This window comes from Gadus macrocephalus, chromosome 4 (assembly GCF_031168955.1).
Source record: "Gadus macrocephalus chromosome 4, ASM3116895v1".
Lineage (NCBI taxonomy): Eukaryota > Metazoa > Chordata > Actinopteri > Gadiformes > Gadidae > Gadus > Gadus macrocephalus.
In genome coordinates this window covers 29,582,669-29,610,236 of record NC_082385.1, presented here as the reverse complement: position 1 = coordinate 29,610,236, position 27,568 = coordinate 29,582,669, and the positions used below count along the sequence as shown (strand labels likewise).

General features: G+C 47.8%; 3 protein-coding genes across 3 annotated transcripts in view; 2 read left to right on the top strand and 1 right to left on the bottom strand.

The window, feature by feature from the left end:
* Window positions 1-225, bottom strand: part of atp11a (ATPase phospholipid transporting 11A) — a 20,489-nt gene extending 20,264 nt beyond the window's left edge. The window contains 1 exon segment of the mRNA XM_060049349.1: window positions 220-225. Within this exon segment, the coding sequence (XP_059905332.1) occupies window positions 220-225 (6 nt within the window).
* Window positions 226-2,182: 1,957 nt separating this feature from the next.
* tubgcp3 (tubulin gamma complex component 3) lies at window positions 2,183-27,262 on the top strand. Its single transcript, XM_060048991.1, has 23 exons — window positions 2,183-2,534; window positions 3,141-3,248; window positions 5,908-5,975; window positions 6,531-6,608; window positions 7,703-7,953; window positions 9,371-9,537; window positions 10,311-10,423; window positions 12,536-12,661; window positions 13,602-13,670; window positions 14,087-14,219; window positions 14,660-14,826; window positions 17,966-18,076; window positions 18,722-18,830; window positions 20,093-20,282; window positions 20,923-21,058; window positions 21,899-21,967; window positions 22,362-22,497; window positions 22,792-22,880; window positions 24,066-24,197; window positions 24,598-24,738; window positions 24,907-25,023; window positions 25,256-25,350; window positions 25,938-27,262. Exons 1-23 carry the CDS (start codon window positions 2,456-2,458, stop codon window positions 25,993-25,995), a joined length of 2,742 nt encoding a protein of 913 aa, XP_059904974.1. The 5' UTR covers window positions 2,183-2,455; the 3' UTR covers window positions 25,996-27,262.
* A 90-nt stretch (window positions 27,263-27,352) lies between these two features.
* The window catches only part of LOC132455183 (uncharacterized), an 82,804-nt gene continuing 82,588 nt past the window's right edge, over window positions 27,353-27,568 (top strand). Inside the window, exon 1 of the mRNA XM_060048975.1 lies at window positions 27,353-27,557. Coding sequence (XP_059904958.1) covers window positions 27,494-27,557 — 64 coding nt within the window. The 5' untranslated portion in view covers window positions 27,353-27,493. The remainder of the gene's footprint in view (window positions 27,558-27,568) is intronic.

Here is a 27,568-nt window from a genome sequence, read left to right as displayed (position 1 = left end):
GCTATCCAAGGTTAAGCCCTTTTTACTTGGCATGGCACGGCCAGCCCCTAACCGTTTGCTCATCATGTGATCTGCAGGGGCTCACACCTCGGGATTAGTGCGTGAAGCTTATGAGTCCGTCCGACCGACTGACTGACTGAATGACCGGCTGAAGTAGGCTGGCTCCACAAGCCGATATCGATTTTTGAAACCACTATTATTACATAATTCATGACTTACTGTCATACGTGCTTGTTGGTTCGTGAGCCTGTGTGCTTTAAGTGTCTATGTAATAACAACAATAAAAGCATAATAATAATAATAAAAATATATATACAATTGAAGTTACCTCATTGTAGACTTCACTATTTCGAGAGAGTAAATACATCTTAAAAGAAGAAAAATAAAAGAGGCGAAGAAAATAAACCTGAATTGCAACACTTCAAAACGTGTAGTGGAAAAATTGTAACTTCCGAAATTTCCTTTGCTAAGAATAAAAATGAAAAGAAATTAATATAATAACCATTATTATTTTGACAATGATATTCATTACCGGTTTGTTATTATTACTTATGATTAATAGTAAATTATTACGGTGATGATGATGATGATTATCATTATAATTATAAGTAGTAGTATAGTAGAAGTAGTAGTAGAAGTGCAGTGTTGTTATCAGCCCATTATCCGGCTATGATTGAAACTTTGCCACTAACACCTAAAGGTAAGCGTGCACGGCGACCATCGGCGTCTCGCGCCGTCCCCGTACTCACGTATCTGCTGATGAGGGTCCGAAGCGCGCTAAAATACATCCCCATCTTCCTCGGCGTATTCTCCCCGGACACTTGAGCTTCCTGGAGGGCGCGTCGTTCCACCGGTCAAACGTCAGACGCTAGCTTCTTCTTAATTCTTCTTTTCTGTCCATGACTTTGCCTTCTTTTTTTTGTGCTTTTGTTTTGTGTCTTTCGTAGTTCCTCTAAACTAAAATCAACAACCCCGCTGCGAGTCTGATCGAATAAAAGGCTGTAATCCTATCTCCGCCTCACCTGTGGTAGCCGACACGAGACGGGAAGCCGAGGCGGTAGAGTGGCTCGAGGCTCGAGGCGCTCATACTTTTCAACAGTTCGTGTGCAGGCAGAGCACGGGAGTCGCGCGCTCCACCTCTTTCTGGGATTGTCTGAGATTGTGTGTGTGTCTGTGACAAAGCACTACTATTCTACAACCTCGTGAATCTCCTCTCTCTCTCTCTCTCTCCTCTCTCTCTCTCTCTCTCTCTCTCTCTCTCTCTCTCTCTCTCTCTCTCTCTCTCTCTCTCTCTCTCTCTCTCTCTCTCTCTCTCTCTCTCTAACTATCTCTTTCCTTCCTCCTGCTTCCTTCCTCACCTTCCCTCCCCTCCTCTAATCTCCTTGGCCCGTGCTGCTGCCGGTGGCAGGGAGATTTTCTTTGGTTCTACGTCACCGCACTGGCCAGGTGGCGAGGAGAGGGGCGCTTGCGCGCTCTAGTGTTGTCTGCTACCCGGCTCGAGAAGGAAATGAAGTTCAATGAAACTATGCATTGAAGTTTGGTTCGGCACTCGAACTTTTTTTGTCGCTGTCTCTTTTACACACACACACACACACACACACACACACACACACACACACACACACACACACACACACACACACACACACACACACACACACACACACACACACACATACACGCACGCACACACACGCGCACGCATACATAAACGCGCTCACACATATCATGCATACAACAAGCGCGCACACACGCACAATCACACGCACAAACAGACACACACACACACACACACACACACACACACACACACACACACACACACACACACACACACACACACACACACACACACACACACACACACACACACACGTAGGCACACCCTCGGGACACCCCAAGTGGTGCTGTCATTTCGTAAGGTGCTGAAACACAATTAAACATACATATTGCATGATTTTATTCTAAACTATATATATTAACGAGTGTAGTTAAAAAAAAACACGTATTATTCTTACGAAGTAATCATAACAAAATACTAACAATATATTTAACTAATATCTATGTCTTAAAATGTTATCATCATTTACCTCCCATAACTCTAAATTCCAGTTACATCAAATTGAATCAGCCCTACATCCCGTGATTTATTGATTTGTACCAGCAGCACGTGTGGGTAGGAACCTTCGTAAGCGTATTGTGTTTCGCGGGCAATGTTTTCATGCCTCATGTCCTTCCAAGCTAGCGGCTAGCTATCTAGCTAGCAACCGCTCTGAACCCACAGCCGGAGACCACAGAAGGAGGAGGAGACGCGTTTCGGCGGGTTTTAGTAAAATGGCGTTGCGCGTACGAGGACTGAGCCGCTGGAGTTAGCCGACACCCACCCTGGCCTCAACTCTCTTCCATCGGAGCGAGATTTTAAGGAGAAAGTAGATTTGACAGCAGCAGCACCGCTATGGCCGCGTCGCTGGACCAGAAGTCCCCCAACGTGCTGCTCCAGAGCCTGTGCTGCAGAATCACTGGGAAGAGCGAAGGTAGCCTAGCCGCTAGCGGACCGATAGCAGGGGTCTTCTACATGCCCCCAGTTAGCGTAGCCTTTTACACTTCATGAGTTATGAGGATCATGTTGCATACAGGATGTGCTTAATGGTTTGGTCCCACTGACCAAACCATTAGGATTATTATGATGACTGGGTGGTGGTTTGGCTGCTGGATGCTGGGGACAGTGTCAGAGCAGGCTGGCTGTCAGAGTGGACGCAGTGTTGACTTCTTTCTGTAACGCCTCTGTTCCCGCACATTGGTCCTGAAGCTGAGACGTCTGTTATCCTGGGCAGGATAACACGGATAACGGGTGTTATCCTGTCAATGCGATCTGATGATCTCTAGTAGTGTTATATTTAATTGGCTGTTTTAACAATGATAATGTCTTTTAAAGTATCAAGATACATTCCTTTTGTCAAATTAAAAAAAACAATGATACAAATAACTTAACTCAGTTTACAACCACAGTTTAATTTCAAATTAGATTCTGGTCATCAAGACCAAATCCAAATAGTTGGAGAAACCGAAGGGCTTCTTTGCTGAAACGACCTGTCTGACTTCTTGACGTCTTCATTGAGTGGATTTGTTTCCGTCCCCAGCGGAAGTAGCCCACCAGTTCCAGTATGCCGTGCGGGTCATCGGGAGCAACTACGCCCCCACCATCGAACGGGATGAATTCCTGGTGTCTGAGAAGATCAAGAAGGAAAGTACGTACACTGTGCAAACTACCCCGCAGTTGACAACAACTAACATCTGTTTTTCTTCTCAAGATTTGGCGCCATGTCTTTGTGAAAACTCGTCCTTGCCAATATCCTGTACATTTAACGGGTTCAGCATGGTAAAGGGTCACAAACAAGGATTTGTAAAAGCTGTGCTTAGAAGAGACATACATTTACATTCAGGGCATTTGGCAGACGCTTTTATCCAAAGTGACTTACACCTGTTAATACACACATTGACACACTGTCGGCAGAGTCAACCATGCAAAGCGACAGCCAGCCCGTCAGGAGCAGTTAGGGTAGTTGTTTACAATGATAAACTCATTTCTCAGGAGCTTTTAGTCAAAGTGACTGACAGGAAACTCGGATGCATTTCGTCCAGTAGTCTGTATGGGTCATGACATCCTGCTCTAGCATGCCTACAGTGAAGCTGTTGACATAGGGGTTCAAACCAACCACCCTTTGGCTGGGAGTCAATCACCCTAACCACTAGACTAGTTTCTACACTACCGGAGTTATGAGACACCAACGCTCATCACCCTTTAAGACGCCCTGCGGTTTACAGCGACGTCGCTGGGAATATCCTCCGCCGGAGCGGGATCCCATCCCTGGATGTTGAGCTAGCCGGTCACCGCTGGCAACCCGCCCTACGGTGTGTACTGTACAGTGCGGCTCAACCTGGCGGCCCACACCCCCTTCACAAGCCACCGACCCGCTGTTCCACACCATGTTCCACTAAACGCCCCGCTTGTCGTGTCCTGTGTTTACACCAGTAAAAGTGCGACCTCTTCCAATATTGATGTTGTAAGGGAATGTCGCTGCGTATTAAGTTGCTGCTGACAGAGATGGTCGACTCATTGCAGGAAACCGTCGCCCTATGCCTATTGCCTTGTGGTGACCCAGGCTCCACTCTGACCTGCGATCCTATACTCCCATGTCCTTCCCTCTCTCTCCTCTCTCTCTTCACTCTCTTGGCCATATGGTCATAAAGAAGCCTATAAAAATATATGTTTCGATTTATAATATATGTATAGAGTGTGTGAGATGACACAGCCGGAGCATTCGTCTGACTTGTATCCAGCGATCTAAGCTTTCCGGCTCTCCCATTGGCTGGTTCTCCTTCCAGATCCCGCCCACCAACCTTCTCTCTCAGCTGCCTCAGTCTTCTGTAGCAAGGAGTTACAGTGCAGCCAGCAAGGACGGGATCTGTATTATCAGGAGCCGTATGTCCAATGCAAATGTAAACATTGACAATCCTAGAGGAGTTGGGCATCCTGCCCAATGATATAGGAACACTGCTGGGTTTGGGGATCGCACTTAACGTCTTTTTGGCTGTTTTTCGACCTTCTCTGACCGCTAGCCCGCCCTAAAGCAGCCCTAAAGGAAGCACAAGGGCTTCTGCAAACTGTGGCGAGCTATGGCGTACTTTGACCACATTGATGGCCAGATGGGGAATTAGGAGATGCACTGGGGTTTTCACTTTGCTCCTGAATGTTTAATATTGCGGCCCCTGCTAAATAAACCATTCATCTCCCGGATTGATCTTTTATCCGACCAAAGGTCGAGCGTGGTGGCCGGTGGAGCCATTAGAATAGAAACCATCGACCCGATTTGTTTATAATGTAAAACGTTGACGTGGAATACGAAAATAAGTAATGTGCGCAGCGTGATCTATTATTCAGATTTAAGCTATGACTTTGCCTTCTAACTGCAAACAAGTTAAGTAAGACTGCAAAGGGGAGATCACAGTGGGGATAAGCCCACTAAACAGGCCGTTACTGAGAGGTTGTTTGTTCTAGTTGAAGATCTCAACCCTAGATTCAAGTTAAACAGGCCTGATGTCGGAAGAGCACTTGGGGAAAATAATCTTATTCTGTTTGAGGTATCAAGGCCTGACTTATTGCAATGCACACACAAGTCCGCCCGGTTCCTTTTGACATGCAAACCATCTAGATCCATGTCTCTGTTTATCCAGGGTTCATCTGAAGAAGTAATCAAACTGGTATTGGATTGGTAGCGGAGCAGGCTTGACAAACCTATTGCTAAAGCTAGGGAGCTACACACGTGTTTTGCGGTAGTGGCTTTGGAGGCTTTTTTCGGTTTGATACTTTGATAATCTAGCTCACTCTGTCTGGTTTCCCCAACTTGCCAACCCCTAGCTTTAATGTTGGGTCGCAAGTCTATCCTTTTGAAGACAAACATTAAAATGTAAATGCTTCCCCTGTGGTACATTCGTCTGGTCAACATCGGGTGCCACAAAATCTGAAATATTTCTCCTCCGATCCACTGCCCAGGAGCTGATCTCTGGTTGAATAATTTAGTTGCCGATGACATCGTGATGACACGGGTCACGTTTCAGCTCCCTCCTTCATGTACAATAGAAAAGACTAACACACAGCGGCCTGGCTTGTAGAACGTTTGCCATCCAATCGAATGATGTTTTTGTTGTGGCATACAGAAGTAAGGCGTGTTCTTAAAGAGACACCATTACTCCTTCTCTCATGTTTTCAATTGTTAGCTCAAAGCCAATGTTGTAACAACGGGCTGTTGACGTGCAGAGCAAATAACAAACCTCCACTATCCAATTTATCTAGTCTTATTTTGAGTTGTGTGTGTGTGTGTGTGTGTGTGTGTGTGTGTGTTGCAGTGGTGAAGCAGAGGAGGGAGGCCGACGCAGCCCTGTTCTCTGAGCTCCACCGGAAGCTGCAGACTCAGGTCAGTGTGTGGGGGTGAGAGACGGCCAGAGTGCACACGTCGACATAATGCTGCTGAGCCCATTGGCGATAACTGGCATGGAGGCAAGAAGGTCAGGAGACCGACTTTTGTCTTTTCTTGGTATCTGACATATTATAGAATTTGATGTGAACACATTATTATAATATTATTGATTCATGATTCATTATTAATTATTTATTTAAACGTAGACTAATTCTGAGCTGTGCACTATTGGCGCAATATTGTATGGTACTAGACTTTTATTGATACAAACAAGGGCATTTCGTTTCATTCCAGAAAATGTGCATACATACATACATACATACATACAGTATAATCATGTATTAATAGCAATAGTAGTTTAGTTACAATGAAATAGTTGATCGACCCTTTATCCATAGCGACTGGCCGTGCATGCCGAGGTGCGTGTCATTCAGGCGTCTTGCTTCACATGAGGCCTGGTGGTGCAGGACGATTGGGGATTGAACCCAGTGACCACCTGTTGTATCTCTAACCATGTTGCTCTGCCTCTGGACCTCCCCCCCCCCCTTACAGGGAGTTCTGAAACACCGCTGGTCTGTCCTCTACCTACTGCTGAGTCTCTGTGAAGACCCCCGCAAGCCCTCCCCTAGGGTGAGACTCACTCAATTTCACTCACTCATTTAGTCTATTCCCTATTCTCTACCTATTTGCAGCTATTCTCCCCCTGCATAACACATTTTCAGTCACTCACTAACACACTTCAATCTACCTTTCAATCACTCACTCTCTTCCTGTCACTCACGCAATCTCACACTATATATATATATATATATATATATATATATATATATATATTATATATATATATATATATATATATATATATATATATATATATATATATATATATATATATATATATGGCAGGTATGGAATAGGTATGGAATATATCAGGGTTACAAACCATTGATTGGCTGGTAGATCTATTCGTTCGACAAATACAACATTTAAAAAAACTAAATGTTGCTCTTCCTCAATCCCATCAAGTTAACCAGTACAGCGTCATTGAAATTGTATAAATTAAGGAATAGCACACGGTTCTCTCAAACATGGTGGCCAAAGCCGCAGTCCCTTCCGGCCATCTTTGACCTGTGAACAAAGTCGAGGCGTTTTTTTTACTCCAGACCAAAACAATGCCAGCAGGGTCGATCGATCGCGGCGCGAAAAGAAGCCGATGCAAATGGGGGACGAAATGTTTAAGAATAGAGACGACCGCAGAGCCCAGCCTCCCTAAATGGATGTATGATGAGGTACTTTAAGGAACGGGCCCGCTATCGCCTTCGACAGATCCGCACTAAAGCAGGGCTTAGATCATTAAATGCCTTCTTATTGAGGAACATCAGCCCCATAGCTTGAGTACTTCCCGGGCAGTTATGACGGCCAAAGGGCTTGACCTAAGCAAAAAATCCTAAGCAAGTGCTTCCATGCTTCGGTGGTTTGGCTGGCCCACCCGACCCCTTCTCCCTTTTGTTAAACCATAATAATTCAAACTTTAATGGAGGCAATAAATGCGTAAAAAGAATGAATGCGCCGCAATCGGCCCCGTCGCGCCACTTCGACTACGAACGCTGTGTGTGCGACTAACGAGCGCTGTGTGTCCGGCTAACGAACGCCCCGCCCCCGACTAACGAACGCCCCGCCCCCGACTAACGAACGCCGTGTCCCCGTGTTTGTGGCCCCCACAGCTGGGCAGCTACGGGGCCCTGTTCGCCCAGGCCCTGCCCCGGGACGCCCACTCCACCCCCTTCTACTGCACCCGCCCCCAGAGCCTGGCGCTCAGCTACGGGGACCGGGCGTCGGCCCCCGGCGGGGCCACGGTGGTGGCCGGGGCCCCCGGGGCTCTCTCCAGCACCACCATGGGGACCAGCGGGATCTCCAGCCTGGGGGTGTACACGCTCAACGGGCCCTCGCCCACACCCCAGTCCCTCCTGGCCGGGTAAGACGATCCTCGAGGAGGCGGAGCAACCGGGTTCAATGATATGTTAAGTTCAATGGTGTGTTAATTTGTTGCGCAACATCATAAGCGCACAACCAGTGTGCTTTTATGATGTTGAGCGCACACAGTTTGACGGCTTCTTGACTCTTTCTATCGGGGCAGTGTTGTTGACGTTGGGCCTTCTATCTTTATTACTAAACGTGATTTGCGGCATGATCCAAAGCGATGTGAACTGGTTCACCCTGGCCTCAGAGATGTACAAATCCATGGATGTGCGGACAAACCTGAAACCTGGATACGTGTGCGTTTTAAGAAGTTGTCCCTCGTGCGCTGTACCCACCTGTAAACAGGCTGAGACGGTATTGAGCGCGTGCTACCCCCTTTGTGTAAAACAGATGAGGTTTTGAATATATATATACAGATCAAAAATGCAACCCAAACAGTTGGAGAATCCTGATCTAGATCTAAGTAGATCTAGACCTAGATCTAGATCTATCTCATGTAAACAGGGCCACATAGCTTTTATCTTTGTACTCAAACACTCCCATTAGTCAGCATCCAGACCATAATACGATGTATTTTTCCTAATCACTGGTGGGATTGCGTGAGGCTGAAGTGTGATTAAAGGTCCTAATTCAGTATTGACGCTTTAATTATGCATACTCTTTTCCCGTTCCAAAGCGTTCCCGGAGTTATGGGCTGCCTGGGATTTAGTTATTTATTGACCGGCCCTGAGTGCATCAACACATCGCCCAGGGGTCGGCTGTGTTTACACAGCGGCCACCACTTAACCTACGAGACACAAGCTATACAGCGCTTGTGCTGGACGAGTTACCCAGAGGTCGAATGGATGCAATTATTAAATACTGGCCGTACATTGAATGTCCGTTTTACAATTCCGACAGGGCTCGTGTGATGCGCGCAGGTGTCTGCTGACTTTGCCGATCGTTTTGTTTGCGTTTCGTTGTGTTTTTTGGACTGGTGTCGGATATTGCTCTCGTAGAAATGTATAATATGATATTAAAATGTTATGTTTGGATCAGTTTCCTGCAATGTTGACCTTTTAAGTCACCGTGAGTTAAAAAAACTTGCTTTAATTTTTTTTTAAATATGATGTTGGCAAGCCCTCGCAAAATTCCTTTATTATCTTCAGTTTCTAATGTTGAAGTACCCTGTGTTGGGTTCATCCTTTTAAACTTATTAGAAGTCCTGTGTATTTTTCAAACATTGTACCATTACCTGCTTAACTTTGCTATTATTGAATGTGGTTGCATTTTCTATGAGAAAATGTATATTATGGTTAGCCTTTATGCACACAGATTAACGTGTGTGTGTGTGTGTGTGTGTGTGTGTGCGTGTGTGTGTGCGTGTGTGCATGCGTGTGTGCGTGTGTGTGTGCGTGTGCGTGTGTTCCCAGTCAACCCCCAGCTGCAGGCGGTCCGGCGCTGGGCTCGCGTCTCGCCTGGGCCCTCCCGGTTGGCTCCGCCCCTGCCTGTGCCCTGGCCCCGCCCTCATCACGGCCCCCCCTGGGGCCCGTCTCCCTCAACCGCGGCATACGGCCCCGCCGCGACGGGGACCCCAACGGTGACCGCCGATCTCCGTTTCAGAACGGCCGTCCGTTGATTAAAACTACAATCCCCAGAAAGACGGCGCCGTTTTACAGACGGCCTCATCGTACAGACGCAGGCTGTCGGGGGTTCGGCTTAGCTGAGGAGGAGGAGCGGGTGGGCTTGTGAGCGGAAGGTTCCTAGTTCGATTCCCGGCTCCTCCTGAGCATCCCTGAGGGGTACCTGAGTGTGACTAACTCGCCGTGAATTCGTGGAAGAAGCGTTGGAAGCTGCTTTGGATAAAAGCGTCGGCCAAACGCCCCCAAAAAGGCCAAAAATGGCCTCTGTGGAAAGGCACTCTTACCCGTCTCTTCATCGTGCTTTAGACTGTATGAGGCCGGAGGGAGAGGCGGTAATCGCACAAAGAGCTGGTCGACTTAGTCCGTGCTCCTCGCGTTGGAAGGTCACCGGGAGGGGGGGGGGGTCAAGGGTCGTGGCGACGTAATTGGAAAAGTTTGGAGTCTGAGCCCCTGCGACCTCCCTGGGACTCGAACCGGCGTTTACTGCTGCGCTGGCCATCCTCTGACCCGTTACAACACAATGATCCACCTCAACTGTTTAGTTTTCTCTCACCAACAGGTCCGTCCCCCCCCCCAGCCCACCCTTATAGCCTCTCCCATTAATATCTGTTCCGGGCGGCCGGCCACACTCTGCCGGGCGTGGAGGTTTTGTCGTTCTTTTTTTTATTACCGTTCAGATGTTGACGACCTTCCTGTTTTTTTTGTTCCGTGTCCTTCGGCGGGGGCGCAGCGGAGGTGACGGAGGCGGCGCTGGTGCGAGACATCCTCTACGTGTTCCAGGGCATCGACGGCAAATACATCAAGATGAACCTCGCCGACAACTGCTACAAGATGGACGCCAAGGTACCGTGCACCGGTAGTGAGGGAAGGGGCGGGAAAAGACGGCCGCCAAAATGAAAGATCTGCTTGATACCCTCTCCGAAGCAAAGTTGCAGATAGGGTAGGGTTGCTCGATTTTATGGGAAAAAAATCATTGGCACGATTATTTTGGTCAATATTGAAATCATGATTATTCCAAAAAAAATTATGGAGATCGAAAACATGATGCATGTATTCAGCATTTCTCTCAAAAAACACATTGAAAGTTCCCCTTACATCTTTTCTATTTCATGTTTTTTTCATTTTTTTTATTAAATTAGTTTGGAGATTGTTTGACCCAACAATCTAAATTTGATTAATTGCACAGCCCTAAGAGAGGGATAGGTTATTCGTGTTAAATTACTGATCGATGAGTCATAATATGTAAATGGTACAATCAGGTCAATATTACATTTAGCTTTGATGCAGTTCTTTGGTGTATTTGTGCTCCTTATGCTATTTTATTGTTGGACACATTCTGCTTCGATTCGATTTTATACTGTCAGTGAGGTTTAAATAAAGTTAAACTCAAGCTTCATTTGGTGAACATTTTAAACAAAACAAAATTGTTTTTGACAAGTATTTAGAGTAGCTCTATTTAATCACACAGGAACAATATGATGCTGCTGATACGGCTGTAGACTATATGGGAGATGGGTTTGGGATGGGTGTGTGTGACGTCGACAGCTCCCCCCATTAAGACAGTCTGTCTGTCGACACGGTAACACAGACGACAACAAAAAGGTGTGTGTGTGTGTGTGTTGATCAGTCCTCCCTCCTCTCTGAACCGTCTTTAAAAGCAAAGTTGATTCTTTAAAAAAGATTCAACAGATCAATATGGCGCTCTTTGGCTCACTGCCTCATCGACCACTCTTCTCCACTCAGTCTGTCCATCCATCTCTCTCGCTCTCCCTCTCCCTCCCTCCCTTCAAGTTATCGATAACGTAAGACCATGCAGTACCGCCGCACGCACGCACGCGCGCACGCACTCACGCGCGCACTCATACACACAAACACACACACTCAAATTCACACACACACTCAAATTCACACACACACTCAAATTCACACACACACTCAAATTCACACACACACACTCAAATTCACACACACACACACACACACACACACACTCAAATTCACACACACACACACACACACACTCACACACACACACACACACTCAAATTCACACACACACACACACTCAAATTCACACACACACTCAAATTCACACACACACACACACACACACACACACTCATACACACACACACTCAAATTCACACACACACACACACACACTCATACATACACACACACTCATACACACACACTCAATTTCACACATACACACTCATACATACACACACTCATACACACACACACACTCATACATACACACACACACTCATACATACACACACTCATACACACACACACTCAAATTCACACATGCACACTCAAATTCACACATACACACTCAAATTCACACACACACACTAACACACACACAAGCGCTTCCCCTCATCTACAGCAGCAGGGCTAAAGATAGGCTTATAGTCACACCGTTGGATGTGGAAGCACTCAGGCTCATTTAGACATGCATTAGCCCAGGGCTGCAGATATTTACGGCTTTTGCCTCCTGGGCACTTAGCCTCGGTATAAAGCGAATCCTACAAGGTTTACGGTACCGGGCGTCTGTGCGGACCGGGTACGGGGGGGGTGGGGTACCAGGCCGGTGGGTCCGAGTCACCCTGGATGTGGTCCGCTAAGGGCCCCTTCTCACTAGGAGACTTTTAAAGTCGGAGCCTTCTTCGGCGGAACAACCCACCCGACCCGGTCCTGACGGCTCAGCCTTGCCGTCGTGTCGCTGGTCCACACGAGGCGACCGGGAAACGGGCGTCAAACGTTCAACCCGCTGTCTCCACCGCGAAAGATTTGATGCGTATTCCATCAAAAATATTTAAATATTGTTTTTTTTATGGGAAACTATCCTTTGGGCGAGTATGTTTCCAACCACTGGTCAGTTGGCGTTGAACCCTGCTGTGTGAATGACCTCTGACCCTGTGACCTTTGACCTCTGACCTCTGACAGGTGGTGCTGTGTAAGTCCCTGAGGGACACGGGCAGCAGGCTGGCCGAGCTGGGATGGCTGCACAACAAAGTGCGCAAATACACGGACGCCCGCAGCCTGGACCGCGCCTTCGGGTTGGTCGGACAGGTGTGTGGGGCTGGGGGCAAGTGTGTGTGTTTGTGTGTGTGTGTGTGTGTGTGTGTGTGTGTGGTAAACCTGCAACATCGCTGTATTTAGTAAATTAATATTTATGTCAAATTGGCACCACTAATTTAATACTTTTTCAAATGAATTATAATCTTGTTATCGATGGTCAACCTCATTATTAATGGCCTGAATTTGTGTTTGATGTATTATTAATTATTTCATAAAATTCAAATGGAGGGGACTACATTTATTAATTTTTTAAATATCAGTGTATCATCTCAAATGACCCCTCACTGCTCATATCACCGTTCAGGTCGCGTTGTGGTGTTGAAACTAGAGCTGTCAAGCGATTAAAGTATTTAATCGTGATTAATCGCATTAATGTCATAGTTAACTCACGATTAATCGCAAATTATTTTTCTATGCTAAATATCCCTTGATTTCTTTGTCCCATAATTCTTCTCATTTTAATTCTCTTATCAACATGGTGAAGTGCATCGGCTTGCCTTGTGCAAATGATTTTTTATTGATAACAACATTGGCATATACTGATCAAAACAGGACGATACAAAAAAAGAGCCTATAGTGCAATTAAACGACTGCTTTGAACAAATGTCATTTGAACATAGCAGTCAGGCTATTGCTTCTTGGTTTTGAGCCAAAGAAAAAAAAAAAAGTTTTTATTTTTTTTAAATAAAAGAATTGCGTTAATTGCGCGATACATTTTTTAACGCCGTTAAAATTGGTTTGCGTTAACGCCGTTAATAACGCGTTTAACTGACAGCTCTAGTTGAAACCGTATCTACACCTCGTAGGCAAAACAAAACCTCAGACAACGTGACCGCATCGGTCGGTCTCTTCTAATGCTATTGTCTCTCCTGTCCAGCCCCTCTCTGAGCCACTGTCTCCCTCTCATGACGTCGCCTCTCTCTCCCTGCAGAGCTTCTGTGCGTCGCTTCACCAGGAGCTGAAGGAGTACTACCGCCTCCTCTCCGTGCTCCACTCCCAGGTGGTGTAAAGTACCTGCTGAGATGAGCAAAACAAAGAATGGGCCTGGCTGCATGTACCTTAATCGAACTGTAGCGGGAACAATGCTTTATACTTAAATGAGTTAAAGGTGCGGTGGGGGTAAGACTCGAGAGTTATCAATAGAGATAGCTATATATTTTTTAACTCATTTTGAATTTGAGTCATCCCTCTCTGCTCCCTTCCTCCCTACGTTCCTCCACCGTTGAGTAGTATTGCAATTTCAGACACGCACACAATATTCACGGTATTTCATTGCAAACGGTTGAAAATAAAGTGTGTGTGTGTGTGTGTGTGTGTGTGTGTGTGTGTGTGTGTGTGTGTGTGTGTGTGTGTGTGTGTGTGTGTGTGTGTGTGTGTGTGTGTGTGTGTGTGTGTCTGTGTCTGTGCGTGTCCCAGCTGCAGGTGGAGGAGGACCAGGGGGTGAACCTCATGGTGGAGAGCAGCCTGACCCTGAAGAGGCTGCTGGTCTGGACCTACGACCCCAAGGCCCGGCTCAAGACCCTGGCCGCCCTCGTCGACTTCTGCCAAGGTGTGTGTGTGTTCTGAGTAGCCGCCATGGAGACGTCTTCTCCTCGTTTACGCACGCGTCACTCCGATGGTACGGTCCATGCAAACATATTTTGGCCAAAGTTGGTGTCAAAGTCGGCTTTATTTTCAATTTCCACACAGGTAACTAACATACAGAGGAAGTAAACGACGTTCCTCCCTATCCCAATAACAACAGATAAAGACAAGTAAACAATAACAACAGAAAGACAAGTAAACAATAACAACAGATAAAGACAAGTAAACAATAGACCCCGGTAGACCCCAGTAGCGTGTTTCCACTGCACATGTTAAACCGGCTGTGTGTGTGTGTGTGTGTGTGTGTGTGTGTGTGTGTGTGTGTGTGTGTGTGTGTGTGTGTGTGTGTGTGTGTGTGTGTGTGTGTGTGTGTGTGTGTGTGTGTGTGTGTGTGTGTACGCACAGGGCGCAAGGGCGGCGAGCTGGCGTCGGCCGTCCACGCGTACGGCAAGACGGGCGACCCCCAGATGAGGGCGCTGGTGCAGCACATCCTCAGCCTGGTGTCCCACCCCATCCTCAACTTCCTGTACCGCTGGATCTACGACGGGGAGCTGGAGGACACCTACCACGAGGTGACCGCACGCACGCATATAGACGCACGTGTGCAGACAGATGCACGCATTGTAGACGCATGCTCGCATATGCCCTTTTTCCACCGACCGTACCAGCTCAACTCGCCACGACTTAGCGCGGCACGACTTGGTTCGGTTCCAGCAGGCACGTCTTGTTTCCATCTGAAAACGTACCTCTTGCATGTGTTGCATAGCCAGCCATAACATAAACAGATAGGGCTACACACAGGAGCGTCTCCACCTCGGTCACAGTTCTTGCGCTCTGATCCTGCGTTGTTCAATAATCAATCACTATAGAGTACTGGCAACCGGATTCTCAGTTCTAAACAACCGAACGAGAGATGGCGTTTTCCATTGCTTCCGTGTGTTGTTTCTTTCAAAATGAAGATAAATCAATTTCAAGAGGTGAAAATCACTACCAATCGAAACACGTCGAGGCGTTCATGTATTCCCCTGGTGTATTAAACTGACAGCAGTTTACACAACGTTAGTTTAGTTTAGTTTTTTTTATATGAGGACAATCTATTCTCAATATTACTTACATCATTGGTAAAGAAAACTCGCAAATTAATTCGCCAAAAACGTTCCTTTTCTATAAAACGTTGGTGTGGCAGAGGATTTCCCCTTATTAATTTGGTAGGTGTAAAACCGAAAATCGGTTGCTATGGAAACGTGACGTCACACTTTAGTACTCTATTGTTGACTGAACGCTGATGCTAGTATTTAAAGATGCCAGTGTTGTGCCGAAAAAAAGGAATCCCCGTCTGAAATTGCACCCCCTCTCCGCGTGAACGTGCTTTCTCTTATTTCGTCTGTGCTTTCTAGGGTTATGCATACATGTATGACTTGTAAACTATTACGTATTTTAGTGCCCTCGTAGTTCATTATCATGAATGGCATAACTTACATTGTGGGTCACCTAAAAAATGTAACGTCGCTTTCTGTGACAAGTTACTCATCTTGTGATGATATGATATAAGCACTGCTGTAAACTATAAACCTTTTTTTCGTCAGAAGAAGAAATCGTACATATCGCTTTCTGTGATACGACGGGTTGTGACGATATGATATAAACACTGCTATAACGCGGAGAGGGGCTGCGGTTTCAGAGGGTGTCAGGCTCTGACGTCGCGCTCGTCCAGTGGCGTCACTCTCTGGCCAACGCATACACACAGACACACACACACATAGACGAACATACAGACACATTCACACAGACGCACACACACAGACGCACACACACAGACGCCCCGACAGACGCACACACACAGACGTACACACACAGACGCATACACACGGACGCACACACACAGACGCACACCCACAGACGCACCGACAGACGCACACACACGGACGCACACACACACGGACGCACACACACAGACGCACACACAAAGACGCATAGAAGACATACGCACACACATCACACAGGGTTTGGTTCAGTTTTGTTCAATACAATTTGGGACATTGCATATCAATTACATTTTTTATCCCTTAAATACTGATTACCGGTATTGCTATTTTTATTATGATTATGTTACATATATAGATATTACACAATTTATTAGTTAGTTAGTTTAGTTTTAGTTTTTTTTACCTTGGGGCATAATCGCAATTTCAAAATGCAGCATCAAAACATCTGTTGAGTTGAATACCGTTTAGTTCAGTTTGGGCAGGGTTGAGTTCCTCTGAAATCACAACAGAGAACAGACTGACTGCCAGCCGAGGAACTAAAGACAACACCACTGGAACAGTACGAGGAAACAGACGGTAGTGACCATAATACCGTCTCGTCAAGGTCATTCAATTCTGTTAGGCGCAAACTGACCCACAAGAAGATTATTTTTTATATTTTGTTTCCTTTTTAAATTTTATTTTTGGCATTCGAAAAATGAAATACATCGCTCAGATAAAGAGAGAAATAAATAACTAAACAGAGATTTTAAAACACATCCTGAACCTTAAAACAATTCCAAACGTCCACGTGCTCCCAACGATCCTGATTTCTGGGTGGCTCGTTAAGAGGCCCACCAATAGCGTGCTCTCCATTAGAGGGGGTGACCTCATCAATCCACAGGGGGCGGGGCCAAAGAGCAGGAAGCGTTCGGAACAGTATAGGGACACCCAGGGCCGACGGACTGCGGGGGAAAGTGAGGCAGTCGTGGGGGGGCCCAAGGCAGAGGGGGGGCCCATGGCAATTAAAAAAAAAAAAAATAAAAAATCTGTTGAATTATCCACCAGCCCATAGTGTTAGGAGTTGCACACGGTCACGTCTCCCCCCCAGCAATTGATCTCTACCCCCCCCCCCCCCCCCCCCAGCAATTGATCTCTACCCCCCCCCCCTCCCCCCGGTCAACAATTCAGCGCAGGGGGCTGGTAGGGGGAATTCGGGGAGGGGGGGGGGGGCCCCATCAGTACCTCTTGTATACAGGGCCCAGGATTTGGTGCAACAGCCCTGGGGACACCACTATAAAGGTCATGATGCGTTCCCCGGTTGTAACTCGTTGCAGTCTTTGGTGGGCCGGTCAAACTTAGCTGTCTCCCTCCCCTCCCCTCCGATCATATGACAATTATCGGTATTTACGACGGCGTTCTCGCCCGTTTTGGTCCAATGCACCTTTTAATGTGGCCAACCGCGGGAAGTTATATATACTATTGATTGATGTATATTTATAATCTATGTTGTATATTGATAACCTCAGCGAAGGTGAAAGAAGGCACAGTCAGAAAAACACACACATATACACTCTTTCTAGCTCATAAAATACTATTCTGTACAGCCCAAATGAGGAACCATCATTTAAAGCTGCGGTAGGTTAAGGTTCAAGAGCGCCGAAAAGAGCAAAGGAGAGCAAGATTTTCGGAACTTAAGAAATACTATAATGCCCCCTCCCTCCATGCTCCCTCCCTCCCTACGTTTCTCAAAATCACAAAATCGATTCGCCAATCAAGGGACAGACGCCCTGATTGGTCAGAATTGAGCCTGGAGCCGTCTGAAATCAAACTGGTCAACTAGATAATGATATTCTCACAGAGCATTTCATTCATTGTTGAACCTTTTAAACAAATTACATCAAATAATAGCTCCTAAGTGGTACCTATTGCAACTTCTTTTGACGTCCTTCTCTTTCTTGTGCAGTTCTTTGTGGCGTCCGACCCCAACGTGAAGACGGACCGCCTCTGGCACGACAAGTACTCCCTGAGGAAGTCCATGATCCCCTCCTTCATCACCATGGACCAGTCCCACAAGGTACACACACACACACACACACGCATATACGCATATACAGATTAGAGTTATGATGTTTTGTCCTTCTCTGCTGATCTGTCATCCAGAAAAGTGCCTGTGTTTTTTACTTCTAGTTCTCCGAAATAGTGGTGGTGCTGTACATTGAGTCCAAACTTGTATGTACAAGCCACCTTTTGGTTTAGTGGTCATTTGAAGAACTCATACTGCGAGTCTTTGGAGTCTTATACACTGAAGCTCTGCCGAGTGGATCTCAAGTCGCTGACGCCGTCAACGCAGCAATCCTGCGGGATATTGTTGTTTCGCCTTTTCAAAGTTTTAAATATCATCTTAAAATCACAATAACAATTTGGATGAATTGAAATATTTGAGAGATGAAAAGGGAAACGACGATGAGTCGAGTACAATAAAATAATAATATGTTGAATTATTTTCCAGGGCAGCCGTACTTGGTAACAGCCCCTGTTACATAGTTTTGGAAGAAACCTGCCTGTATGTAACTCAAAGTCATAGATACCATTGAGTCAATCCAATCAGATCTATCAACTACTCCTCAGTCGATGGCCGTGGAAGGAGTCCGGCCACGTTGTCATGGCATTCGTTGACTGGTAGCCAATCACGCGTCTGTCCCCGTCTGCCCCTCCCCAGGTGCTGCTGATCGGGAAGTCCATCAACTTCCTGCACCAGGTGTGTCACGACAGAACGCCGCCCGGCAAGATCACACCGGCCTCCAAGTCCGCCGACACGCCCAGCGATGGTAGACCACGCTTTATTTTCTGTCTGTCTGTCTGTCTGTCTGTCTCTCTCTCCGTTTCTCTGTCTGTGTCTGTCTCTATCGGTCTGTAGGTCTCTCTGTCTCTCTGTCTCTTGTCTGTCTCTGTCTCTTTCGCTCTATTACAATTCAAAAAGCTTCAATGGGAGGCCTTTGGATGTCGCAAATAAAATAGATTGTGGATTGAATTCACTTCAAGTATTACAAGACTTTTTAAGAAACGACACTTGACAAACAACAAACCACATGAATGAAATGATGAAACAAAGATGAAGACTTTCAAACCAAACACACTTTTGTGTGCCTGTGTGCGTGCGCAGATGTTGTTACCGACAACGCTGTTGTTCCCCTGTAGCCCGCTGGCATCGATCACTGCACTTACCGCTAGCTGTCCTTGTCCTTGTTCCCTTTAATAATGGAAGGAGAGAGAGAGACGGGAGGGAGGGGGGGGGTGTATATACATTGCCACATTCCATTGATTCCCACCTTTTTTTAGCCTCCAGGTGTACCATCGCTCAAAGCTGAGCGCATACAGGTATCGAACGTCCACCTACTGTCTAGATTCATCCCGCGCCGTCTGACTCGACATGGTCAACTCGCGTCTTCCCCGTGAGAGTCTGCTGGAAGATACCACAAGACATACCGGAAGGCAGAGCATCTAGTCTGAAAGACCCTGTTCCCGTTTTAGAGAGCGACACAGGGGTGTGGTCCATGTAGGGTCACAGGAGAAGAGGCTAAACGGGAAATCCACACAGTTGCTAGAACATAGAGGCTCTCTAGCAACTATATCTATGTAGGGCTCTTTAGTAATACAGGGCAACATATAGTGCGTGTTTATTGGTAAGGTACGCTCAATGATAAGCTGCTAGCTCCTTTGCGCCCTGTAGCTTTGGGCTGGGAGTCAAACATCCTAACCGATGGTTTACCCTGTCTCCCTCCCTACTTCCTCCACCCACCCTTTCAACCAACTCGCCCTCCTCCTCCCCCCACCTCCTCCTCCTCTACCCCCATCTCACCCCCTCCTCCCACCTATTCCTCTTATTCAATCTCACCTACTCCACCCTTTCATCTCCACCCACCTCCTCCTCCTCCTCCTCCTCTTCCTCCCACCTCCTTCTCCTCCACCCACCTCCTCCTTCACCTACCTCTCCTCCTCCTCCTCCTCCCACTTCCTTCTCCTCCACCCACCCACCTCCCCTCCCCTCTTCCATCTCCTTCCACTCCTCCCCCCCCCCCCCCCCCCCCAGCGGCGGAGCTGCTGTGGGACCTGGAGGGGGCGTTCCAGGGGAAGATCGACGCAGCGTACTTCGACACCAGCAGGTACCTGCTGAACGTGCTGAACCGCGACTACCTGCTCCTGGACCACCTGCAGGCCATGCGCCGCTACCTTCTGCTGGGCCAGGGGGACTTCATCCGCCACCTCATGGACCTGCTCAAGTACGTGGCCAGCGGGGCCGCCAGCACACACACACACACACACAGACACAGACACAGACACAGACACACAGACATGCACACACACACTCACCACCCGCACACTCAAACTCTCACACCCACATTCTCACTCTCACACCCACTGACTCTCACTCACACTCTCTCACATTCTCACACACACACACAAACACACACACACACACACACACACACACACACACACACACACACACACACACACACACACACACCTTTTAAGAAGGCACACTCCGTGTGTTAGACCCTCATGGACCTGCTGAAGTCAGTGGCCAGCCAGATCCCACACACTCACATTCACACTCTCACACTCTCACTCACATTCTTACACTCACACACACTCTCACACACTCACATTCTCTCTCACACACACACACACTCACACTCACACTCACACTCACATTCTTACTCTCACGCACACACACATTCAGAAGGCACACTCAATGTCATTGACCCTCCTGTTCGATTTCACATCGGAAACTAATAAAATGTACCTTCTCTTAGGATTGCGAACAAAAATAAATGAGCCCTACGGGAAAAAACTATTGGGAATGGGATGAATAGAACTCAATGTAATATATAATAACATAATACTGTTGTACCTCAGGCCAGAGCTGGCCCGCCCGGCAACCACTCTCTACCAGCACAACCTCACGGGCATCCTGGAGACGGCGGTGCGCGCCACCAACGCCCAGTACGACAACGCCGAGATCCTCAAGAGGCTGGACGTCCGCTTGCTGGAGGTCAGTGCCTCTGGTTTGTCCCTGGTTTGTCCCTGGTTTGTCCCTGGTCTGTCTCTGGTCTGTCTCCTGTCTGCCTCTGGTCTGTCTCCTGTCTGTCTCTGGTCTGTCTCTGGTCTGCCTCTTGTCTGTCTCTGGTCTGCCTCTTGTCTGTCTCTGGTCTGTCTGGTCTGTCTCTGGTCTGTCTCTGGTCTGTCTCTGGTCTGTCTCCGGTCTGTCTCCGGTCTGTCTCCTGTCTGTCTCCTGTCTGTCTCCTGTCTGTCTCTGGTCTGTCTCCGGTCTGTCTCCTGTCTGTCTCTGGTCTGTCTCTGGTCTGTCTCTGGTCTGTCTCTGGTCTGTCTCTGGTCTGTCTCCTGTCTGTCTCTGGTCTGTCTCTGGTCTGTCTGGTCTGCCTCCTGTCTGTCTCTGGTCTGTCTCTGGTCTGTCTCTGGTCTGTCTCTGGTCTGTCTCCTGTCTGTCTCCGGTCTGTCTCCTGTCTGTCTCTGGTCTGTCTCTGGTCTGTATCTGGTCTGCCTCCTGTCTGTCTGCTCTGCCTCCTGTCTGTCTCTGGTCTGCCTCTCGTCTGTCTCTGGTCTGCCTCCTGTCTGTCTCTGGTCTGTCCCTGGTCTGCCTCCTGTCTGTCTCTGGTCTGTCTCTGGTCTGTCTCTGGTTTCCTCTCCTGCCTCCTGTCTGTCTCTTGTCTTCTTGAGGTCACTGCCGCATGTCTGTCTGTCTGTCTGTCTGTGGATCAACCTCTGTCCGTCCGTCTCCTTCTCCCTGTTTGTCTTTCTGCCTGTCCACTTGGATGGATCCACAATCGCCCCTAGTAGAACCTCCATTAAGATAATGAAACGTCTCTTCCAGGTGTCGCCCGGTAGCACGGGCTGGGATGTCTTCAGTCTGGACTACCACGTGGATGGACCCATCGCCACGGTAACGCACGCTTACTACACCCACACGCAGCAGTTGCTGTCCCATTGGATTCAAACGCCTTGATGTGGTTCTGCAGATGGCATGAAGTTACCGCAAAATCCACTTCACCTTTAACAATTAGCTAAATTAGCAATTATTGAATCGTTATCATTACTTTGTGGTGTCGTACTTTGTATATAGATCAGCTTGACCAACGGTATGTAGTAAAACAAAGAAAGATAAGATAAGATAATCTCAAAGCTATTCTGCTTGTGTTATTGTAATACCATGATTCAAGAAATCAATCATACAGAAACCAAAATGTGTGTAGCCGTCTGAGGACACTTCAGGCGTTTCTAAGTGTGTGTGTGTGTGTGTGTGTGTGTGTGCGTGTGCGCGTGTGCATGTGCTCCAGGTGTTCACGCGCGAGTGCATGAGCCGTTACCTGCGTGCCTTCAACTTCCTGTGGAGGGCTAAGAGGATGGAGTACACGCTGACGGACATCTGGAAGGGCCAGATGTGCAACGCCAAGCTCCTCAAGACCATGCCAGGTGAGTGACGGCACACATGGACAAACTCACCCTCTAAATCACTCACCCACCCACCCACCCAGTCAGTCAGTCACTCACTCACTCACGCAGGTTGATACAGTTGAATGCGGCTGCCATGCCGCACCCGTCTTTTATTTGATCTTCCCGCACATCTTTGTTACCCGCCCGACTGCAATGTCCCAACAACACCCTTCCAGTCCGTTATCCCCTCCCCCTGGTACTTGGTGTTTGCCTCCCTGTGCTCTTCTCTGTGCTGGGTTTTGATGACACCTGTGTTTCGCCGTCTTGTTGCAGAGCTGTCCGGGGTGCTCCACCAGTGCCACATCCTGGCCTCCGAGATGGTCCACTTCATCCACCAGATGCAGTACTACATCACCTTTGAGGTGAGGAGGCCCCCCCCCCCTAACCCCGCCCACCACCCTACCTTATCGCTACCGTTCGCACGGCTGAACACGCCGCCGCAAAAGCCGCCGCAGAAGCAGTTTTTAAAGTGCCGTCGTATTCAACGCACTGGGTGCGGTCATGACGACGAGCAATTTGCAACACGCCGTATCCCCAAGAGACGTCCGCTTGTGACCTTACAAGTGGGAGTTTGTCCCGCTTGTGACCTCACAAGTGGGAGTTTGTCCCGCTTGTGACCTCACAAGTGGGAGTTTGTCCCGCTTGTGACCTCACAAGTGGGAGTTTGTCCCGCTTGTGACCTCACAAGTGGGAGCTTGTCCCGCTTGTGACCTCACAAGTGGGAGTTTTGCCGCCTTCAAAACAGCTCAGATGTTCGGAAGCGCTTACCTGTCTTTACGTAAACCCTCCCTTCTTCAGAAATAAGAGTGTTCAGGAAACGCCCCTCAGAAGTTCGTAGAAACCGGAAAAAATGATTGTTTGTGAGACTAGACTTCATACCAACTACAAGTATGGATGCCCGCACGGTCCTCTTCGCGCTTCTTTGCGGGAATCAGATGAATCACTCATTAGAACTGCTTGCGAAGGTTGAACATGAGCTAGAATTAATCAGGTGATGTTGATAATTGTAAGCTATAATGTATCGTAATGCAAAAGTTAGAATGGGTGTTAATCTCGCCTCTTGCTTGCTGCAAGTTCACTTTAGCCTATCAATGAAATGGGCAGCCATTGTTGTGACGTGATCTCAGAGGACTTGGGTGGCTTTACTTCCGCGTGAAACTCTGAGCGAAAACTCTGACCCAACGGCGTGTTCAAAGCACTTTCCTCCGAGCTTAAGGTCCGAAACTCCCGGAACCTCCGAGCGTTTTGAAGGCAGCATTTGTCCCGCTTGTGACCTCGCAATGTTCATCTTTAGCTGGGGACATTTTGGATCATTGGAGATTATCTGTGTAGCAAGGAGGCGCTGAACCGTGGGCACCCTCTAGTGGTTGTTTTTATGCATCCATAAAGGAGACATGGGGCGATATGCTAACAATGTTAACATATGTTAACAGCATTATTAACATGTTAGCAATGCTGCCACGATGCGGTAATCAGGTTAGAGCGCGTCCACACTGTTAAAGTAATCGTGTGTGTGTGTGTGTGTGTGTGTGTGTGTGTGTGTGTAGGTGCTGGAGTGCTCGTGGGACGAGCTGTGGAACAAGGTGCAGCAGGCCCAGGACCTGGACCACATCATCACCGCCCACGAGGTCTTCCTGGACACCATCATCTCCAGGTGCCTGCTGGACAGCAACAGCAGGGTAACACACACGCACGCAACACACTTACACAAACACTCACACTTTTACACACACACACACACACAGAGACACGGACACACAAACACGGACACACACATTTACACAGATACGGACACACACATGGACACACACACATTTACGGACACATACGGACACACACATTTGCACAGATACGGACACACACACACACACACACATTTACGGACACATACGGTAACTCACATTTACACACACACACACACACTTACACACACACACACACAAAATCAAAAATGCCACGGCCAAATGTACATTAGGTGAGACCTAAAATCTGTTATTTGGACCGTGATTGGCCTGATCTGGGCTCTGCTGATATCGGTGTGTCTCTCTCCCTCCCCCCTCTCTCCCTCCCTCCCTCCAGTCTCTTCTGAACCAGCTGAGGGCCATCTTCAACCAGATCATTGAGTTCCAGAGCGCCCAGGACTCTCTGTACCGCTCCGCCCTGGAGGAGCTCCGCCTGCGGCTGCAGTACGACGAGCAGAAGAAGACGAGGGAGACCCAGGTCTGAGGGGGGGGGGAGACCCGACGTACTGTACAATAGGAGCAAATGCCTAGTTAATAACGGATCATTTGGGGACGACGGCGAACAGCCACCGGAGGTCAGAGGTCAGTGCCACGCCCCTCCGGACCTCGCCGTGACGTCCTCTGTGGCTTTGTGTTCCCGCTGCAGGGCGAGTGGGGCGTGACGGCGGAGCAGGAGGCGGAGGAGGCCAACAGAGTGCGGGAGTTCCAGGACACCATACCCAAGATGCGCTCGCAGCTGCACATCCTCACACACTACTACCAGGTACCCCGATACCCCTGACCCTCCCTCCCACCCTCCCACCCTCCCTCCCTCCCTTTGTCTGCGGCAGTCCCACAAATCAGCCTTTAGATTCATATCTGAAGTCTGGTGGCGGTCAAGCTCATATCTGTATGAACGGGGGCGTTAACCTTTTCTTTTGCTTCATATTTGTTTTCCACCAATCATGTCGCTGGAGGCGGTGCTCTGTGAACATCTTTTCTTCCTTTGCCCCCAGGGCATCGTGCAGCAGTTCCTGGTGCTGCTGATGACCAGTCCTGACCAGAGCCTTCGCTTCCTCAGCTTCAGGCTAGACTTCAACGAGCACTACAGGTGTGTGTGGGTGGGCGTGGCTGGGTGGGTGTGTGTGTCAATCAAACACCAGATTAAACCAGGCCTGAGAGTCTAGCGGTTTAAAGGTGACATATTTGACCAGCAGGTGTGAGTGTGATCAGTAGGCGTGGCCACCTGGTTGTGTGACGGATAGATGAGCAACGTTTGCTACAGTCCACTGGGTGGGCTGGTACACTGATCTACCCAGCACACATCTAGGTGGACACGCCCACTTGTGATGACAAATATTTGAATGCAAAAGGGATTAAACCCTATATGATGTGTATGTTTTATAATATACGATAGATTTACTTATTATTCATGGATTAACAATCTAGAATTTTCAAGCAGGCTCCCATTATTTATGTTTGTTTTCTATAAGTATTTTCTTTTTTATTATCACTTTTTTTTTGCCTCACCCAAAATGCTTAATGCTCAGATGAATTGGATTCTAGGCGGATCAGATCGTCCTTTCTAAAGATTGGTCCTCGGCGCAACACTGAAATCGAATTGCCGCTACACTGAACCATGTGTTTAACCTTCCCTTTCTGGGGGTCCTAACGTTCTCCTTGTGGTCGTCGTTGCAGGGCCAGAGAGCCGAGGCTGCGCGCCTCGCTCGGCACCACCAGGGGGCGACGCTCCTGAGGCGTCTGACGCTGTGCTGGCCACGTCGTAGGGAGGGGGGCTTTGGATGTCACCGTGGGGCCGGGAAACGATGGAACCTCGACCTCGGGGGGGGGGGAAACTGTGGATTTGTTTATTTTTTGTTGCTTTACCGACCTCACATTGCGGTCACAGAAAATGTTTGGGTTTTTTGAATTGTGTTCATCTCAAGGAAACAAACGCCGACATCCAGACCCATTTCCAAACTATTGTCGTCGTTCGTCTTTCTTGACATCCTAGGTGTGTCATGACTTCACGACCCGTCCTCTCCCTACATAATCTGAGTTGTGAAAGGGTCCCAACGCACCATCCCACCACTGATCCCTTTCTGCACTTTGTTTGTCGACCAACAAGGATTCTGTGGGATAGAGTGTCAAAGTGCTTGCGCACACTGTGTTGACGGTCTCGTTGGACGTGTTGAGCGTTATTTAAGAACAGCCCTTATGTGTGTCTCAAGAAAGAGAATTGGAGCATCAGGAAAACAGTTGGTGTCCACAAGTCAAAGAAGTAAGTGCTCAATTGTAAAGAAAAGAAAATAACCTGTTTGTCTGGTTCTTATTAATTGGTCAAAAATGTACTTCGAGAATACATATAAGACTACAATAGTTACCTGTCGGCACTGATGTTATTTGACTTGACATGACTTTTTCCAGCATAAGATACCGGATGATAAAGGCCACGTGATGCGGGGTTGGTCACCGTACTTCTAGGCCCTGACACACCAGTGGTTAACAGGTTTTCTACAGACACCGGCACTGTGACGTCTTTTTTCAACCCATCGCGAGATGAATCCTTCAGCCCCATGCGTGTGTCGCTGTGCTTCCCTCCGTCACTCGACTGGCTTCCTGCGCTATTTTTTAAAACAATCATTTTGACAAAATAGCCAAACCCAAGCTTCTTCTTTTTGTTCATGACTGACTTGAAACTTAAAACCAAATTCAGCTTTTTTGCTCCGATCCGGGGTTGGGTTATATAGGAGTGTGGAACCCCTAACCAGACCCAGCTTTTATACAAAAAATATGTATTAGAAAAAAAACTGTTTATTTGACATGTTCGACTATTTTATTTGGCTTTTGAATCATTTGAAGCAGGTGTTTAATCTTATCTACAGCGGTCCACTCTTACCTGCCTCGCGTCAGGTGATCCAAGCCCCGTCTGATTCTCCGCCTCCCTACAATTGTCTATGTATAAAATATAGCAGACCTGAACGTCTGGTCAATTGTTTAAATAAATTACGTTTTTTTTAAAAGCTTCTTTGTCCTTTGGTGCTAATTTGCTTCGCTCAAATGAAAAAGTATAGCTATCGGGGTAGTTCAAAACATCCGTCGAAACAGAAACTATCGACGGAAGACGGAAGTTCGGATCTTAAGGCTCCATTTTGAGGATCGAGACGTAGGCGGACGGCTTGCGCTCGGGTCTTTTTTAATAGAAGGCCCTTTTTAAAGGTTCAATGCATCGCTTTTATTAAACCGACGAAGACATGAAGTTATCCAGTGCTCTGTTATTGTTGACTTCAGCCGTCCTGGGAGTCAGACCCTCATCTGGTAGGTGGCTG

Bases quoted from the DNA above. Each gene is read 5' to 3' on its own strand.
- tubgcp3 (XM_060048991.1), top strand. From the start codon at position 2,456: ATGGCCGCGTCGCTGGACCAGAAGTCCCCCAACGTGCTGCTCCAGAGC. The intron at 5,976-6,530 runs GTCAGTGTGTGG...CCCCCCTTACAG, and splicing joins ACCGGAAGCTGCAGACTCAG to GGAGTTCTGAAACACCGCTG. The intron at 21,968-22,361 runs GTAACGCACGCT...CATGTGCTCCAG, and splicing joins TGGATGGACCCATCGCCACG to GTGTTCACGCGCGAGTGCAT.